Source organism: Aulonocara sp. 'chitande type north' Nkhata Bay, linkage group LG6 (assembly GCF_057382095.1).
Source record: "Aulonocara sp. 'chitande type north' Nkhata Bay isolate Kocher_YH1m ecotype deep benthic linkage group LG6, A_spYH_male_GT1.1, whole genome shotgun sequence".
Taxonomy (NCBI): Eukaryota; Metazoa; Chordata; class Actinopteri; order Cichliformes; family Cichlidae; genus Aulonocara; species Aulonocara sp. 'chitande type north' Nkhata Bay.
Window position 1 is genome coordinate 10479605 of NC_141349.1, and position 19029 is coordinate 10498633.

General features: G+C 41.0%; 1 protein-coding gene across 1 annotated transcript; it reads left to right on the plus strand.

The window, feature by feature from the left end:
- Positions 1-10708: 10708 nt before the first annotated feature.
- On the plus strand, positions 10709-13893 carry LOC147327265 (uncharacterized). The gene is made up of 3 exons (XM_086297381.1): positions 10709-10721; positions 10866-10967; positions 12412-13893. The coding sequence occupies exons 1-3, from the start codon at positions 10709-10711 to the stop codon at positions 13536-13538; spliced, it is 1242 nt and encodes a 413-aa protein (XP_086153507.1). The 3' UTR covers positions 13539-13893.
- The last annotated feature ends 5136 nt before the right edge of the window (positions 13894-19029 follow it).

A 19029-nucleotide genomic window follows, 5' to 3' on the forward strand; every position in this document is an offset into this window, starting at 1 on the left:
GGGTGCAGAGGAGGCTACCCCCCCCCCCCCCTGTCCCCTTCTGGCTGCCTCTGCCTCAATTTTATCCCACAACTTAGACATTCACATTATTCACACTCTCATTACACATACATATAGGATCTTGGGGGTGGGCACAATCACGGAGTCCAAAATACCATCAGGGTGTATACCTCACCCCTGACGTCGTTGCCCACCTCTCAATTTTAAATACACTTAGTCATTGAGGGCTAGCAGGAGGGACTATGCGCTTACCTGCTGCTCCTTGGCAGGTAGCTCTATGCCCTCCTGGGTTTTAATTGCACCTTAGAACACACATGCATCAACACTACAATGAGTGGGTGGAGGGAGGTTTGGAGTCTTCTCCCACCCCCATTCTCTGCGGCCTGCTGGAGCGGGAGGGCTAGTAGGAGGAGTTGGCCGTCCGACTGCGGTCTGGGGTGTGGGGCCTCCCTGCTGCTGCGGAGTCGGGGTGGTCTGCCTCTCCCCACCGCAGGGAAAAGGGTAACACCACCTGGGTCTGGGTGCAATTCCCCCCTCCAGGGACAAGGGTACCTAGACCCGGTTTGTAGAGTACGCTTGGGGAGTGTGATTGTGTGTACAGCGTCTCTTTATGTCTGTCTCCACGTTGGTTGAGTGTGGAGTGAGTGCATATGAGAGCATGAGGGTGGGAATGGATGTTTGTGTCTGTGTGTGCCCGTATGTCTGTGTCTATATGTCAGGTTGGGTATCAGACGCCACCTCTCTGGGGACACCTCAGGCCCTCCAAGGTTTGGAGGCCTATCTCCACCCACCACCACTTCCCCTGCCGGTGGCGGACTCCCTCAGGTGTCGGTGTCTTGGTGGTTCTTTGTATCTGGGGGTGGGCGTCCGGGTACACACCGGCTCACTCCTTGGCGGCCGCTTGTCGGGGCCTGGGGCCTGGGGCTCGCTCGGGCCCCTTTGGAGGTGGGGTGCCCCCGGCCTCTCGGCCTGGGGCTCGGTCACTCAGGCGCAGCTGGGGGCCGGCGGAGCTCACGGGCGCGTCACTGCAACTCCCCCTGACTTCTGCTCCGCGGCTGCTGAGTGAGCCCTCATCTGGGACTCTCCTCAGCTCTTACTGGAACAGTGGCGCGGCTGCCCCTCTGTTGGTCTTCCATGGTCTCTTGTGTTCTGGGGGCCTCTGGATGTCTGGAGTTTTGATCTCCTCCATACCCACTTCACACCCTGGAGGACGGGGCTGTGGCCCCCCCACACTCCCTAGCAGATCATTACATGGAGAAACCTTTGGAATGCAAGCATGCTGATCCACACAGGTATGCACACATGGGTATTCACAGACGCGGACTAAAGCTTTCTTGGCTGCTGCCTCAAAGCACACTGTGCGCTGTCTATCTTGCGTGCTGCACAATATCGTTTATTATTTAGAAAATATTGATATCTATGACTAGCTAGTTTATTGTGATGGTGCTTTGTTTTCTCTATTATTATGTTGCTCTTTGTTGTTTGCTGTCTCCTCTGTTTGTTTTTTTTGTTTGTTTTTTTTTTTCTCCATACAGGTGACCCAGGAGTTCTTTTTTTTTTTCTCTCTCTTCCCCCCCCTTCTCACCGTCTCTTCTCCCCTTTGGTTTTCTTTCTTTCTCTCCCCCTCTTTCTCTCATTCATTCCCCCTGTCCTATTTATTAAAAAAAAAAAAAAGAAAAAAAAAAAGACAAAGGATGAACTGAAGCTCTGCCATCACGTAATGTCGCATACTGCTGTTTCTGATGTCATTTAAAAAAAAAAAGAAAAAAAAAAAAAAAAAAAAGGAAGAGGGTAGACCCCCCCTCATCCTAGATAACACAGTAAGGAAGTCCAGCAGTTCATTTATACACAAAAAGCACTTAGACTAGAACAGACGTAATTACGTTAATCCTACCATAAAACAATAAGAGAAGGTATGACCTCTCTCATGCTCCCAGGATGTAGGTGTGGAATGCACACCAAGCCTCTGTAGCCTGTTAAAGATCACACAACTTATCACTACACAATTGATTATACACCTCTAAGCATCTATGGTTAAATATTTCTAAGCATAAATGACAATCAACAATACAAACTCTAACAGTACGCTACTTTGTTCTAGCGACTGTAAAAAATAATTGTATTCATGAAATAAACTAGACTTTCACAGTCTGCATCTTCCACAGTTTTCATGCTTTTGTTCACTCCAAATTTGACACAAACCCACAGACAACCAGAGTTAACTATGTGAAGCAATCACAGACACTGTAATGGCTGATTTTTCTAATAAACACAATCAGGTTAACATTAAGGTTTAACATTGAAGGAGATTTGTTCCATAGTCACAGTTATACTTGTATTTCCTTTACTTACATCCAACACTACTATGTTCTGTTTCAGTCCAGGTGCTGGCAGTTTATCCTTTGTTGTTTGGACAAATAAGCTTAAAGCTAAACCTTCATGTTTTTGATGGGAAAGTTTGTTAAACCATTGCTCAACTTATGTCTGCACAGAACAGATAATTATGATGTACTTGTAAAAAGACTTGATAAGCAGGTCACAGCTGAATCAAGGGGTAATAAAAGTAAGACCACGCGGTCTCAGCACGACTACACATGCAGTGGGTTATCGCACACATTTGAAAGACTCATTGTGTAACTCAGGATGTGACCCCTTATAAAGGAGACAGAGAAGTTCTGTTGTTCAGTCAAGTAAAACCTGGTGAAAGCGCAATTCTAAGACTCTGGTCGTTGCTTAAGTGTATAGATAAAAAATCATTTTTTCATACATTATTTTCTTACTATATTAGTATAATCACCAAATCGATTATTTCGTATTTATCTCCTGAAACGATCTACATTAACTTTTCTATCCCTAGAAATGTGTTTCCAGAGTCCCAGGTTTAGTGACTTCCTGTCCACCATCACATCAGCTGAGTAGTTGTCAAATTTGAGGGGAGCAGAGAAGATCAGACACCAGTCAGCAGGTCAGAGGCCATCTCTCATTTCACAAATCAATCACTTGATTTATAAATGGAACAAACACCCCATCAGACCAGGTAATGACCGATTATGAGACAACAGCCGTCTGAGAGGAGATGTTCTGTATCACAAAACATGGAAAACAAACAAACTCTAGGCATTCTGAAATATATAAAGCTCAACAAAAAAACAAAACCATATCAGATCCTGATGTAATTCATTTTGTTGTTGTCTTTATTAGTCATTTAAAAAGAGGTCTAGAAAAAGTGTCCAGGAAGAGATTCTACTATTTATGCAGCACTGCCCCCGTGTGGCCACAAAGACACACAACAGCTTCATTTCTCAGCCTGTTGCCTTCTTTTCCCTTCATGATGTAAACAGTGAATGAACTGAAAGAAGTCAACCCATAAACTGTTAAACTGATACAACAGTCATGATGATTATGTAACAAGTTGTAGTTGACTTTCTGGTGGTGGTTTTGGTATACAATTTAAAAGCCATTTTCTTTTATAAATACACCATACACTTTGTTCTTGACCATTTCTTTTCCTCATATCCTTAATGGACAGTGGAGGAACACTACATCTAGCTTCTGTTTAACATTTATCCAGGCGCCCCCACACTGTACCTCTACAGAAACCAAGGGAGAGAGACAGACACACAAAGATTTCCACTTGAATCTTGATCTCAAAATAGAAAAAGTTTTATCACAAAATAATTACAAGAGCTCAGCCAGGTGAGATATAGCAGAACCATCAATTCAGAGTCTGACAGTAAGGGTGAAGACGAGCCTGACTGTTGGTCTGCTCCAAAACAAGCCCATAAGCAAGCTTTGAAATAATATGTTACAAAATTGTGAAACTGCGACATGAAATTTGATTTGAAAATGAAATTCATCCTGATCAGGAGCTGTTATGATCTAAATGGTGTTCTAGATCCAGTAAGCATTCATTCAACTTGTCTGCAGCAAAATTAAAAATAAGTTACCACATGTTGTTTTTTAAATTGGTAAATAATTGATAAAATGTTAAAAGTACTGGTTGTGTTTGACCTCATCACCAGGATGAGTTGGAAATACTTCAAATTCCCTCAGGTGGCCTTTTGCTGGTTGGATTGCCACTACAGTCTGTAAACTGTGGAGGTAATTTTGTGAGCTCATTGGATGAGCAGTTTCTGAAATACTCAGACCAGCCCATCTGGCACCAACAACCACGCAATCTCTTTCCCCCATTCTGATACTTGCTTTGACCTTCAGCAGGTCATCATGAACATGTCTGTATGCTAAAATACTTTAATTTGCTGACGTCTGATTGGTTCACTAGACATTTGTGTTTAACGAGCAGGTGAACAGGTGTACCTGGCAAAGTGTGTGTAACCCTCAGTGTTACTGACATGTTCCACACTGATGCACAACAATACTCTGTGCCCCACACTGTTTTATTAAGTATGTCTAATCACTGTAGACATTACATGTACCTTCTTGAAGGAGAGGTCAAAGGTCAGTTACGTTTATAGGTTCCTGCTATATGTTGTGACATATACACAGCACAGTTGTAGGAATGATAGTTTCTAGATTAAGTTGATAAAGTTGACCTTGAAGACCACAAGTTTGAATGGATTGTTAACATGACCCCACTCTACAGCACTGCAACATTTTAACATGAGTTATTTAAGACTTTTCAGCTATCCTGGTTACAGAAAAAGATTGATGAGCAGAAAAAAAGAAACAAACTTTAATTGTTTCTGATTAGAAGCTGTACAATCCGGACTGACTTTAACAAATGTGCTATAGGCTCAGCTGGAAAATAGTGAGCTTTACAAGACTGATTTTGTTCCAAAGGCTTTCACAGACCTCAACCAATCCTAAGGCTAATTAGCACGGCTAGAATTTTAAAAACATTTGTTAAATGTTGTCATTGCTAACATATACCTGTTTTAGAGCATGGTGAGTAGCGAGAATGCAAAGTTATTGTTACCTCTAAAACAAATGTGAAGATGTGATATTAGCATGTACGGAGCCCCTCTGATGACATGGTCCAAAAAATAAATAAATTGTGGCCACAAAATACTACTTCGTGGCCACGAAATGGGTATAACGTGCGCACGAAATGCTTATTTGTGAGCACGAAACACTTGACCAATAACCGTGATCCTTCCCAGGCCCTTGCAGTTGGTTGACAATAGAATCTATCCCAACGTCCGGGTCGTACTTACGTCTGCAATGCAACTGGGCTCTTAATATCCTGTTTAACTGTCTCTCCATAATAATGGTTCCTTTCAGTGCCAGGCTTTTCAAAATGCATGTGTAGCTCATTCCCAGCCTAAAATTGTCAGGGATCTGGGTCTGAGGGACCTAGACCTATTATTGTGTATTGTTTACTCCACTGTAAATAAACGCATTTTGGGTCCTCCTTCCCCACACACCCAAGGTCTGCCACGCAGACCATGACAAAAATAAAACTCAATCATACTGTCTCTGGCCATGTTGTACAGGTTTAGCCTACTCTTATGCTTATGTCTCTACACAGCTGTCCAATGTATCAATATGATGTGCGCACGTCATCTATTTGTTGCCACAAATGCGTAATTCGTTGCCACGTTATACCCAATTCGTGCCCACAAATTAGCATTTCGTGCGCACGTTATTTCGTGCCCTCGAAATAGTATTTTGTGGCCACAAATAAGTATTTCGTGGGCACTTATACTATTTCGAGGGCAGGAAGTAGTATTTTGTCACCACAATCTATTAATTTTTTGGAGGATGTCATCAGAGGGGCTCCGTAAGCATGAGCTATATAGTATCTCCAAGAGAAAAGCGATCAGCTGATCATTGATCAGTTTCATGATTTAAGTAGCAACAGGAGAGAGAGGGAGAGAGAATGGGAGAAGAAGAGGCAGCTGGCCACGTAAAGACACAGAAGAACTCCAGCTTTGTGTATTTTTTTTCCATTCAAGCTGAAGTCCGGGACAAATCGGGTTCCTTTTCAATACGAGACGCGGCCGGTCCGCGGGTCTCTCCTCCTCCTTCCTCCCCTTTCCCTCATCCACCTGCTGTACTCAAAATTTGTACTCAAGTACAAGTACTGTTACACTGCTTAAATTGTACTCAATTACAAGTAAAAGTACTGGTGTTAAAAAAATACTTGAGTAAAAGTACAAAGTACTCTTCTCAAAAACTACTCAGAGTATTAATTACTTTTTAACAGACTGATGTTTTATTCTGTCGTCAATAGCAGGCATTCAACTCGATTCACCAGTATAAATATTTATGTTCAAAGCACATTTCTCAGATGAACAAGGTATAGAAAGGTAACTTGTTTTGTAAATAAATGTAGATATAAAAGAAGGAATTTTGTTTGTTAAAACAATGACAAATATGTTTCTGAACATGCGTAGAACCATTTAAACTTTTCCCCATACACCGAACAACAGGCAGGTGAGTGTCTTAAACTCTTAGCATTTCTGTCACACTTGAACCTTTTGTTCAGTTTCAGCAAGAGCTGGTTTTCTAAATTAACAGAGGCAATCCGACTTGGTTTGGCTGTGAAGAGTAGACCAGCACAGCTAAAAAGTCGTTCACACACAGCAGAAGCAGGCAGAGCTGTGTTCAGTTTAAGAGAGAGGTTTTTGATACCTGAGAAGGAGTGCAGCAGCTCCATGGTGTCTGTGGCACAAGCAAGGTAACCATCAAGCTCAACTGCACTTTGCAGCCTTCTGGAGATTGGTCTGGAGAAGAATTCATCTTCATCAGATGACTCTCTTTGCTGATCCTCACTCTCATGCTCTGTCGTTTCAAGATGTTGTTTGATGTATGTCAAGGCTGTAATTGTAAGTAGATAACACAATTTTGTTATTTAAATTTCAGTGATTATTCCTGAACACAAATTTAAAAACGGCAAATTCTCAAAAAGGATTGTTTAGTATTCAGGACAGACCATCAATAGCTTACAATGTATTAGGTGAAATACTCACTTAAGCATGTGTTCAAATGTAAAAATACAAAAAAATGGGATCACATGAATCCTTACCAGCCTCTGTTACATCTGCTCTGTCAGTCCAGGAAGTCTTGAACTTGGATAAGAGGACTGCAGCTGCAGCCAACTCTGGATCCTCCATCATCGCTCCAAAACGCTTTTGAAGGCCATTTTGCAGGGCTCTGATAAGATAAGATAAGATAAGATAAGATAAGATAACCTTTATTAGTCCCACATGTGGGAAATTTGTTTTGTCACAGCAGGAAGTGGACAGTGCAAAAGTTATGACGCAAAAATTAGAATACAATAAGAATAAATACAGTACACAGCTGTACAGAATAGAATAAAATAATATACTATATACAGTAGAATAAAATAGAATAAAAATATACAATAAGATAAAAATAGAATACGAATGCTATATACAACTGAGTAAAATACAACGATGCCAGAAAAGATTATTGCACTTAGTGTTATTGCACATGTGTGGATGTGTGTGTTTGTTCAGTTAAAGTCTTTGTTGTGGAGTCTGACAGCAGTGGGGAGGAAAGACCTGCGAAATCTCTCCGTCCCACACCGTGGGTGCCGCAGTCTCCCACTGAAGGAGCTGCTCAGTGCTGTCACAGTCTGCTGCATGGGGTGGGAGACGTTGTCCAACAGGGATGACAGCTTAGCCGCCATTCTCCTGTCACTCACCACCTCCACTGGGTCCAGAGGGCATCCTAGAACAGAGCTGGCCCTTCGGATCACCCTGATGAGTGGCACACATGTCTTGCTTGATGTCTCCAGCCTGCTAAGTTTGGACAGTAGTTGTTGGATTACTGGCAGGAGCCATCCCATAAAGGAAGTGGACTCAGACTGAAGAATGTTTGAAGCTTTCACCAGTGGCTTCATGGTGGTACAGTACTCCCTAAGGAATGCAACTTCTGCAGGACTCAACCTGTAAGACACAACAACAAAACCCACCATGACTATAATAGGGATCTTCTGATTTAATATTAAGAGTCTGCTCACGTTTTTAACCATCCATTAAGGAAAATTCACAAAATTTGCAACCATATTGGTAGGTGTCCAATTTTACTCACATTTTCACCTTGAACTCCTCACAAATGCTCCTGATGGCATTTTCCCCCTTCTCATCAATGATGCGTATTATCCTTTCAATGGCAAGGTAGGTTGAATTCCATTGTGTTGCATTGGGACGAATGATCTGTAGTTCACACTTGTCCTCTACCACTTCATTAGCCAAATGAGTTTTGTTCCAAATGGCCTGGCATTTTGCAAAGCTTGCACGGGAGAGCCTCTTGTAGGTTTCATTCATGCTCTCTGCTAGGGCAGCATCAGATGTTGCCACAAGGTTTAGCAGGTGACATGCACATCGCTGATGAGGCGGGAGTTGATACTCCAAACCAGAGTCTTCATCAAGAATTGCACTTGCCTCATGGTAGTCAATATGGTCAGTCAGGTCAATAGTTTCTGGGTCTGCTTCATCTTCAGCTTCATCTGCATCATTTTGTGCCCCAAACATGTGGAAGGCCTTGACAAAGTTGGATCCACTATCAGTTGTGGTTCTTACAACTTTGCCTCTAATCTTGTATTGGCAATGGATATCATCAAGCGCACCAGCAAGCATGTCAAATGTGTGAGACCCTCTCAATCTTTTGCATGCTGGTGCTGCAGATCTTCTTTCCAGGGACTCTTCCTCCAATGGCATGTGACTCCAAGGTAATTTTTCTGATGAGCTGACCAACAATCAGTAGTGGTAGCAACCAATTTGACTTTATCCAATGCTGCAACCAAAGTCATCTTCATGTGATCAGCAGCTTCACAGATTCTGGCACGGACAGTGGGTCTGGAGATGACTTTGGCTTGAGGTTGTAATGTGGTAACCAATTCTTTGAAAGATGGCTGTTCTAGCACTGCAAATGGCTGTAGACCCTCACATGTGAAATTGATGACAAGCATGTCAACAGTTGCTTGTGGAACATGTTTGTTTGCAGCTCTCAACATCAGGTCTGGTAACTTGGCTTGTGTATTTGCTGAGAGCTTGTTTGGTGTGGCTGTGGTCTTTCGCTGACGAGATGTTGATGCCACAGTGATATTGTACTGCTCAATCTTCGATGGATGTTTCCTCTGTAGAGATAAATATTATCATACGTCAGGTTCATACATTACTTCATAACATCACTGTGATTAACACTACAGGAAAACACATTTTTAAAACATCATTCAACTAGACATGAGCTAATCTTTGATTGTTTAGCATAGTATAAAAGAGTGGTGAATTTGGTCAAATCTTGCAGATATATTGCTGTATTTATTTACAAATGTAAACCAATTTTGAACGATCATTGCAAAAAACATGAATTTCTGTATACATTCTAAGTTCTGTAATCTGTATACTATCTGTAAAAAGAGTATCGACCAATGTATCAGTATCTAAATTTTTAACTCCTTTTTATCAGTATCACCCTAAAGTTTTCAGTATTAGTCGGGTTCTAAAAATACTAAGAGAGCAAAATATGTGTATATAGCAAATGTAATTTAAGAAAAGGGATCACATACACAAAAATGCTGCCCATACAGCTAACAAATAAAAACAATCCACATTATGTTCTTTAAAAAAAAAAATCATATTGGGAAACATATAACCCTACTGATTAAGAGCCACGTCACTATGATAGACCTATATCAGGCCAATGATCCTGATCAACTGATCCATCGGGCTCTGGTACATGTCAGCTGAGAGCTGGAAGATTAATTTGAGATGCAGCTCAGCACTGTGTTCAAATTTTGTTTTTGTTTTTTATATAGGCCAGCTGATTGTAGGCCTGTGAGTTTTAAATGACTACAAATTTAATTTATTGTAATGACGGTGGTTATCCAAATAATAAGCTAAAACATTCCTACGAATTTAGCTGTTCAGTGGTGACGCACGAATCCTACTTCCGGGTCTAAAGTAGTCTGCGTTTAATATGGCTTTTGTGTTGTTAACATGTTTAATGCTATGTATTTTCTTCTATTTGATCTCAAAAAGCTCCTAAAACAGTCAGTGATCACTGTTGACCTCCCTCGGCTTTTATTACCGCTAATCATTTATTTAAGCTCAGTTTTTAAAACCTTAGTATGTAACTACAGCCCAGCCCATGCAGCAGTATATGAATGACTAACCTCGTATTGTGGATGGATTATCTCAGCATCCTGCCATGCGATTACATTTGTTCCTGATCACCGAGAACACTCACATTAACGTTTATGGAGTGGAAAAAAGTTAGCTTGTTTATATTATGCTAACATAGCTGTGTCGCTAGCGGTCACGTAGCACATCATTATATACCAGCTAGCCCAACTTCAGTAACCCTACAAACGTCACTGCTGTTTAGTTTTCTGTCTTCATTTATGCTGGAAGTGATAGCAGAGCTGTACGTTTGAATTTGTTTCCAAAACCCTGCAGTCAGGACATGGTATATTGTATTTAGATAGAAGCTAGCGAGCTAACGCCCTGCTAACTTCTAACTCTGTTAAATGTCATAAATTCCGTTTTCATGGATGCCTGGATGTTAAACTCAATTGTTACACCTGGTAGAGCAGAACGCTGATCATTTTATTAAAAATGAAAGACTTTAGACAGTTTTTCAACTCTCAGTAATGCCATAGTGATCGTTTGATATATGGACCTGCAGCGGAGTTTAGACCCAGACACGGCTAGTGAGGTCAGACTGAACAACTGGATAGTTCTATCACGTGCACGTGTACACGTTGACAACCGTAACCATGGCCGCCGAGGGTATATAAATGCTTCACAAGGTTCCAAACGTCTGTTTACACTTGCTCGTGGACTTGTTTCGACCTGCTCCAACCTCAGCCTGTGGAAAGCTAAGTTTTGCAAAACATTTTACTGGAAGCGGATATAACTTGAACGCATAACAAGTACTTCATCTGTGGATCGTTTGTACTTGTTTTTGTTTTTCAAGTTTGAAGATGGCTCGCCGTGGACCCGGACTCCCCGACTGTCACCTGGACTTCGCTGCAGGTACGTTTGAAAATTTCTTTAAATGTAAATTACTGTAATAATTTAACAAGTTCCAGTGTGAATATCAAGTTTTAACGTGATCAAATATGTGTATTCAAGATTGTTTCCCGTAAATTGTTTGTATGTTTTAAATTTTCCGGGAGAGGTGTAGAAATTATTAACGACTGGTGTATGAATATGAAAAAAGGTGTTACTTTGACTTGAAGGCTTCAAATTTGACACTTTTCTTTAAAATGAAATGGTTAAAAATAGCTTAATGGACTAAAATTTGTAAAATGCCCAAAAATTAGTTTCTGTGGTAACGGCATCTTCAAGATGTCACGGGTCAGAACACGCAGGCGTAAACACACAGATCCAGGTCCCCTCCTGACATCCTTTTCTTCTCCGGATCAAAGGCTTTATTGACATAAACTATATTTTTTCTCTGCTGCAAAACACAAAGATAAAAAAATACAAATAAAATAATATCAAAAGAATATGAAAACAGTAGTAATAATGGCATTAAGACCCATCTTCTGTTACGGTAATGCTTTTAACCTTATTAGATAGCAGAGAGAGATATTGTACACGGGGATATTTACACAGGGATAGCATGTTTACCACAGATTAGATGTATCTGTCCTTATGGCAGATACAGTCCTTGTGCACATTTCTAAAAATGTGGATTCTGAGTTAAGAGTTTCTGTTTGTTTGTTTGCTTGTTTGTTTGTTTGTTTTTCACTTGACCATCATTTTCAGACATACCTGCAGAGCTTTGTGTGTGCAATTCTTGCCAACTCTTGCCAAGAAGGTTGTGTTTTTATTTAAAAAAATAAAATAAAATATATATATATATATATATATATATATATATATATATATATATATATATATATATATATATATATATATATATATATATATATATATATTTAGGACATGCAATTGGTACATGTGGTCTAAATGTTACATTATGGTTTGCATCCACATATTTAACCTATGAGCTTTTTTCAAAATGTGTGACATCGTGAATTGTAACTAAAACAGGAGAATGAGCTGCATGGTTAGTTATAAATGTACTGTAGTATATTTATATAATAAGTTACTCATGTCCGGCTATTTACAAATCAATACCTATTATCCATTACCTATTCCAACATAGTGTTTGCATAAAGGCTTACAAGGAACAAATAAAACAAATTGAATGTACACAAAATACAGTGTCATATATAGTGTCAATATAGTGTCACCTTAAAAGTACACAGAGTGAGCTGCCTTGGTGGAGGTTTGGTGGTCTTCTATTAAAAAACTTCACTTAAAGATTGAACAAGTAGAAGTGTCATTCAGTCTGACATAAAATGCTTTTCTCTCATCCTCTGCTCAAACTAACAGATGTAGGTCTGTTGCTTTAACACTGGGTGTCTATTACATTCCTAATGTTATTTTAAAAATTGTTTCCTCACAGGGCGTCTTGACTATGTGGTTGAACGCCCTGCAGAAGAAGGCCTTCCTGAAGTCATCAGGATCCTGGATGACAGTCTCCAGAGCACCACCTCTTCTGGTGAAGCTCAGGACACTGATACCCAGCGTATCAGCGAAGGTGAGTATGGTGAGTATTTTATCCCTCTCTCACCCTCACCCTCTTCTGATGAAGCACCAGATGCTGATGACGGTGAACAGCAAGGTGAGTATGGTAGGTATTTTATCCCTCTCTCACCCTCACCCTCTTCTGATGAAGCACCAGATGCTGATGTCGGTGAACAGCAAGGTGAGTATGGTGAGTACCCCCCCTACCTACCTATAGACGATGAAGAGGTGAGTGAACAGACTGACAATTCATCTGACTGGAACGACTCAGAAGAGTGGGGGGATTGGCTTAGCGATGACTCTGGGTATGACACCATGGATGAGAGAGATGATTCCCCTCTCATCCGGGAGCACCCTCCAGAGCCGTTTTGGCACGATTGGCAACGTCCTATTGCTCCAGGTGCTGCCCCCATCGCCATGCCGCCTTTCGGCCAGGCCAATGCCCCACTCTTCCCTCGAGTTGTTGCCCCAGTTGGTGATCCGCCAGCTGCTCCTCCCCCAGCTGCTCCTCCCCTAGCTGCTCCCTCTGCTGCTCCTTCCTCTTCTGCTCCCTCTGCTGCTTCTTCCTCAGCTGCTCCTTCCTCAGTTGCTCTCTCTGCTGCTCCCTCTGCTGCTCCTTCCTCAGCTTCTCCCTCTGCTGCTCCTTCTTCAGCTGCTCCCTCTGCTGCTCCTTCCTCAGCTGCTCCCTCTGCTGCTCCTTCTTCAGCTGCTCCCTCTGCTGCTTCTTCCTCAGCTGCTCCCTCTGCTGCTTCTTCCTCAGCTGCTCTCTCTGCTGCTTCTTCCTCAGCTGCTCCCTCTGCTGCTTCTTCCTCAGCTGATCTCTCTGCTGCTCCTTCCTCAGAAAAGAGAAGCAGAGAAGACATCTGCACCGAAGAGGTAAGTGCAAAGAGGTGCAAGGTGAGTGACCAGTTTGATGCCCCTTCAACATCCTCAGGTAGTTTTGGAGTCAGACGTTTCTGGGAGAGGCCTTTTAACCTTTCCATGGATGACAGTGACTCTGATTAGTTTATGTTAGAATGTGTTTTTAAACTTTGTTTTTACAGATATAAGAACATGTGACTCGCACATGTGAAATGTATTGCTTTTTTTGTTGATATGTGACATTAATATTAATATTACATTGTGAATTAAAGGTAGTTTTTTAGTTGTTATTACTTCCAGTTACGTCCAAGATGGAGCAAACACCCCACCCAGAAGACAGCCTTACCCCAACCAACCCGATGAGAAGGATGGATGACCAAGTGAAAAACGGGAGAGTGGTGCTGTGTTCCAACTATGTAAGTTATCACCTCACATTGACAACAAACTGTATTGAAGACAAAATTCTTCCAATAGTTGGTATAAATCATCATCCTATGTCAGCAGCACTGTAGGTTTAGCTTTATTTATATTTTTCATGTGTATACGTTGGGTTTAAAATTGCTTTTTAACAACATACTGCAGCTACCAACAATGAAAATGCTGTTTTGTGTTAAAATGACGTCTTTCTTGTGTTATTGCTTTGCAGGGCAGCTGAGAGTGGACAGAGCTGCACAGAGGACCAAAGATCCACTCTCAGCACTTCATACCTGACTGGCCACAGCACCAACCCTCCTCACCCTAGGTGAGGAGGGTCCTGACCCCGCCTGCACAGAGGGAGTTGTGAACATGCACTTCTGTGTTGGTGGGTTTAGGATCCTCCTCACACTCACACTGATGAAGACTGTCACTGGAAGATGTCTCCATTGCATCAGCAGGACGTAAGCATTTGTAAAATATTACAGTTTGTGATGTTTTGTACATATTTTTATTGCATCATTTAAAACTATGAGATATAAAATAAACCAATTTTCATAACATTTTCTGTGTATTTAGTTGTTTTCTTAATAAGTTCTTTGGAACATCATTGCAACCTGTCAGCTTTTTATTGAGGATTTAGAAAGTTGCTGGTGGCCCGAGTGTGTAGAGTGGGGTGTTGTTTTTGTCACATGGTGAAAGTGACCTCATGGGGAGCAAAGAGAACAACTGAACAATTTGGGGATTCACAGACTTTCGTAATCGCTAAAAACAATTTAATAAAAATTGTTCTGTGTGAACTAAAAGCTCAAATATAAACCATCCTGACACACTGACACAAATGATCTGCTGTTTATAAGCAGGACAGTGTTTTCATGAGCCTGGATGAAGCTAATTTGCATGAGTTTAACCTGCTGGTCAAAAACTTGCATGACTCTGATATCACTCTAACTTTCTTCTGTTTATTTATTCATTTTTGCTAATTGTAGTAGATTAATATGTTCACCAACTGATTGTTGGCCTGAATGTTTGAATGTTTGCAGTTTCAGGTCCTACTGATCAGTTTTAAGTATTGTAGAAAGTGAGCAGCAATTGAATCAAGTCCTGGGATGAAATGGGACAAAAGGGTAATGTGACAGCCACATTAGTTCCCTTCCCTCGTTTAACAATGTGTAAGCAGACTGCTTTAACCTGCAATTTACTGCATGTTGTTAGGCTGCATGGTACAACCACAGTCTGCTAACCACCCGTGGTGATCGAAGGTTTTGAGGTCTTGCTTGAGCTACTGATGAAGTTTTATCAAAGCTTGTTAAGTTTCCCAACCACATTTTATCCTGATGGTCCAAGGCTTACATCTTTATGCTCACAGACGTACTTCTGTAATTAATCAGTGACCGATTTATTACTTTAAGTTACAGTGTGAGGGGCATTAATGAACATAAATCAGATTTAACTGGATTATGTGTTTAGGTCAAGAGACACAGACCTTCATCTTTAAGAGGCTCTTCTTGAATATCTAATCACGATGTTTGCCATGCAAGTACACTGGGCGGTTGTTTTTAACAGAATCATTTGATGATTCTGATGAAATGGAGTATTGTTTCAATGAGTTGTGGCACCATTCTTGCTTTAGCAGTGAAAGGAGTCAGGTAGGGCTCCATCAGGAAGAGGGCCCCAGAGGTCCTATCCCCCCGCCCACTTCCCTGGGGCTTGAACATCAGTGGATTTCCACTTAAGCAAAGCCTCATCAAGTTCCTGCAAACAGCACCATACACACACTATCATGTACAGAGTGTGGATGCTGTGTCTAAGACCACGATCAATGTGTTTCCACCATCTGGTGCAAGCTTCATCTGTCTCACTGTGTTCTCCTAAAGGCCAAGACAGCAGGACAGTGAAATCAATCTCACTTATAGGTGCCAGAAATCAGAGGATGTGAGATGGTGGTAATCAGGTTATGCATTTGTTGTCTTCTCAGCAGGTGGGAAACATCTCTCTTTATTTGTTTATGTACATGTGTATCAGAAATCTATTTTCCTGTACAGCTCAGGATTAAGGAACAATGTTGATCTAATCTAATGAAGATCAGTGCCTTTTTAGAGTCAGTGAAAATACTGACATTAGTGACGTTAACCCTTGACTAAGAGTTTCTTAGTCAATTGTTAATGGGAAACACATTTCCACACCACCATCTTCTAAGCTGTGATGCTACATGTGCAGCAGCAAACGTCCAATTAGTACCGATCAGAAGGTTGGAGGTTCGATCGCAGCCTGATCTGATCTGTATCTCAAAGTATCCTTGGACACGATACTGAACCCCAAACTGCTCTTTCATGTGTCCATCAGAGTATGAATGTTAGATAGAAAGAACTTAGGTACAGAAAAGTGCTTGTATGAATGGGTGAATGAGGTGTATAAAGTACTTTGAGTGCTTGAGTAGAAAAGTGCTATTTAAGAACAAGGATGTGCAAGAATTTGCTAGACACGCTCTTCTTTTTCCAAAACTAAAAATGTTATTTCAAATTTGGCAGCCTGTGTGTCAAAGAGACTGAAGAGTAACTAAAGGGCAAAGTCCAGGAATACAGCCAAACTCAGGAGACCAGTTAGGAGCACAACTGAGCAAAGGTGATTCAAAAAAATGGAGAGAAACTCTGCCATGCAGTGCCATGCTGAGCAGACTGGTTTACAGCCACAAGAGAGAATCAGCGTTCACAGATCATAAAATCTTCAGGGAGCAAAGCTCTCAGAGAAGCTATAATGCAATCCACAGATAGAATACAGTCAATAAGCTCCAAGTGAAATGTTAAACAGTGCATGGATAGCTTTTTGTTCAGCTTTTTCTTCATATCCTTTTTCCCCCTTTCTAAAGTCTCTTCAGAGGCTTTGCAATTTGTCAAACAGCAGCTGGTAAAAAGGCTTTTGCAGTGAGGCAGGGAGCCTGTTCAAACCAGATTATGCTTGATTTGATGACTGCAGAGAACTTGGGGCTGACAGCTCAGATTAGGATCGGTTCTCCCTTGAAAAGGCATTAGTGTGTTCTGTCATGGCAGGATTTCTGTTCAATGTGCAGGTAGATTGAAATCAAAGGGCACCAAAGACACCCAAACCTGAGGGATCATTACGTGACACCCAAAGCATCTGAGCAGTCTTATTCCTTCATCTGTACCAAATTACTCAGATTCACAGACGTCGTGCACAGCAGACCTGCAATACAACAATGAATAACAGGAGTTACGCCTGCGTTTGACAGGTCAAAATGTCACAGGGAGCAGTTCAGTTAAGTTTCATTCCCCTCCAGAAATCACTTCATGCATGATTATCAGGAACCTTTGAGTAATGACAGCACTTAAGTGAGTGTTTCCTTACCATATTCCACTTTGTCACCAAGTTTTAGGATGAGAATGTTTTTTTTCTACTTTATTTTTTTTTTATATCGTTGTTATTATTTCTGTTGTAATTTGTGTTTGTTTTTTGTTTGTTTGTTCAGTTTTTCAGCCTTGTTGCATTTTTTTCTATTTCCGTTGTGTTTTATTCAACTTCTGTTACATTTTGCAGGATTTTGCAGCTTTTTCTATTGACGGGTGTTTTCTTCAGGGCCACCATATTATCATTATCTTTAAAACTGCATTTGAAACTTAATGCTGAGTTTTTACTTTCTGCAGTTGAAGTTATCTAAAGAAACTGTGTGTGGGTGCAGCTGAAAAAACGTCTTTTGGCAAATAACACAGAAATTCTGAAATCCTCTACTGCTTATATCAAAGAGAATAAAAGAAACCAAAGCTAAACTCTAAAAGATTATTTATTTCAGCTTGTTTACAGTTATCCACACCTCACAGCTTTTTATGGGTTGATAGTTTTCCTGATCCAATCTGCATACTCAGGATCACAGAGGTCCATGAAGGCAGCCGCTGCTCTGCATACAAAGTCCGGATCTCCCACAAAAGAAGAGACCCCATAAATCCTGCCATTATGAACCACTCCTCCACCAGAGTCTCCCTGCAAGACAGAAATACAGTTTCCCAGTTTTATAAAATCTTTCTGTATTTTGAATGTTTAATAAATGCAGCTGTGAGCTGAGGGATCATGCAAACTCACTCGACATATATCTTTCCCAGGACTTTGTCCACAGAACCAGTGCTGATAGCTCCTGACTTGGTGGACCTCGGGGAATTATTTCTGTAAAATATCATTGAGCTCTGTACAGCTGACAACCTCAGTCTCTGCACAGTGAAGAGAGGGTGATTCACCAGGTTCTAGAAAAAAGGGACAATTAGTTCAGCTTAAAGCACTTTTTAAAAAATGATGCAGATTTGTATTTTATGCAGAAATGCAGCAGAAAGAAATAAAATGGTCTGAGCTCACAGGAAAAGCTTGTTTTTACTTTGAACACATTAGAAATGAAGAAAAATACAATTTCAGTACAAATATCTGCAACATCTCTTTACTAATAAAGTAACAGTTTGGATGGTTTGTTTTCTTTTTTCTTAATACAACAAATTTGTTAAAAATCATCTTCCTTCTTTTCTCATTAGCTAGTCCAGTGGTGGCACCATAACCTGCGACCTCAACTCTGGAATGACACAAGAAGTGTTTGGACACTTTTCTCTCCTTTTTTTGTCAGTTACATACAAATACATATATTGATTGTTTTGCACGTTAACTTTGAAATGTTGCCCTGAGGCCTGTACTATGAAGCAGGATCTCATCTCTCCAGGTAACTTCAGAGTTCTATATGAAGGATTTTGACTTCTTACCAGAGAAAATTGTAAGAGTAACCCTGACCTGCTGTTATATTAGTTATGTCCTTTATAGAGTTTTAGTCACCACTTTATCATCACGCACCACACCTGGCTAGCATGCTTGCACTGTGCTTGCTCAGCGCATTGGGACACCATTCAAGCTCACTGCAGCACATGCTACTTCCTGTTTTAAAGGGCCTTGTAGCAGCCCTTGTTACATGCGTGGGCACGGAGCGTGAAGCAGAAAGCACAGCTTAAAAGAGAAGTTGATATACCCGGCGGCGTGACACTGACTGGTGTTTTACGTTTTCTCAAGCCAGCTAACGCAAAGTAAGCCAAGCCTTGTTGAATTTTCTTTGTACTATATCCCTCTGGTTAAGTTCAAGTTTAGAGATCATTTGTCCAGAAAAGCAGCATCACCATTCCTGGAAGATCCCTTGAAACTTTCAACTTTAGACCCTCCTACTGTACTACATGGACAG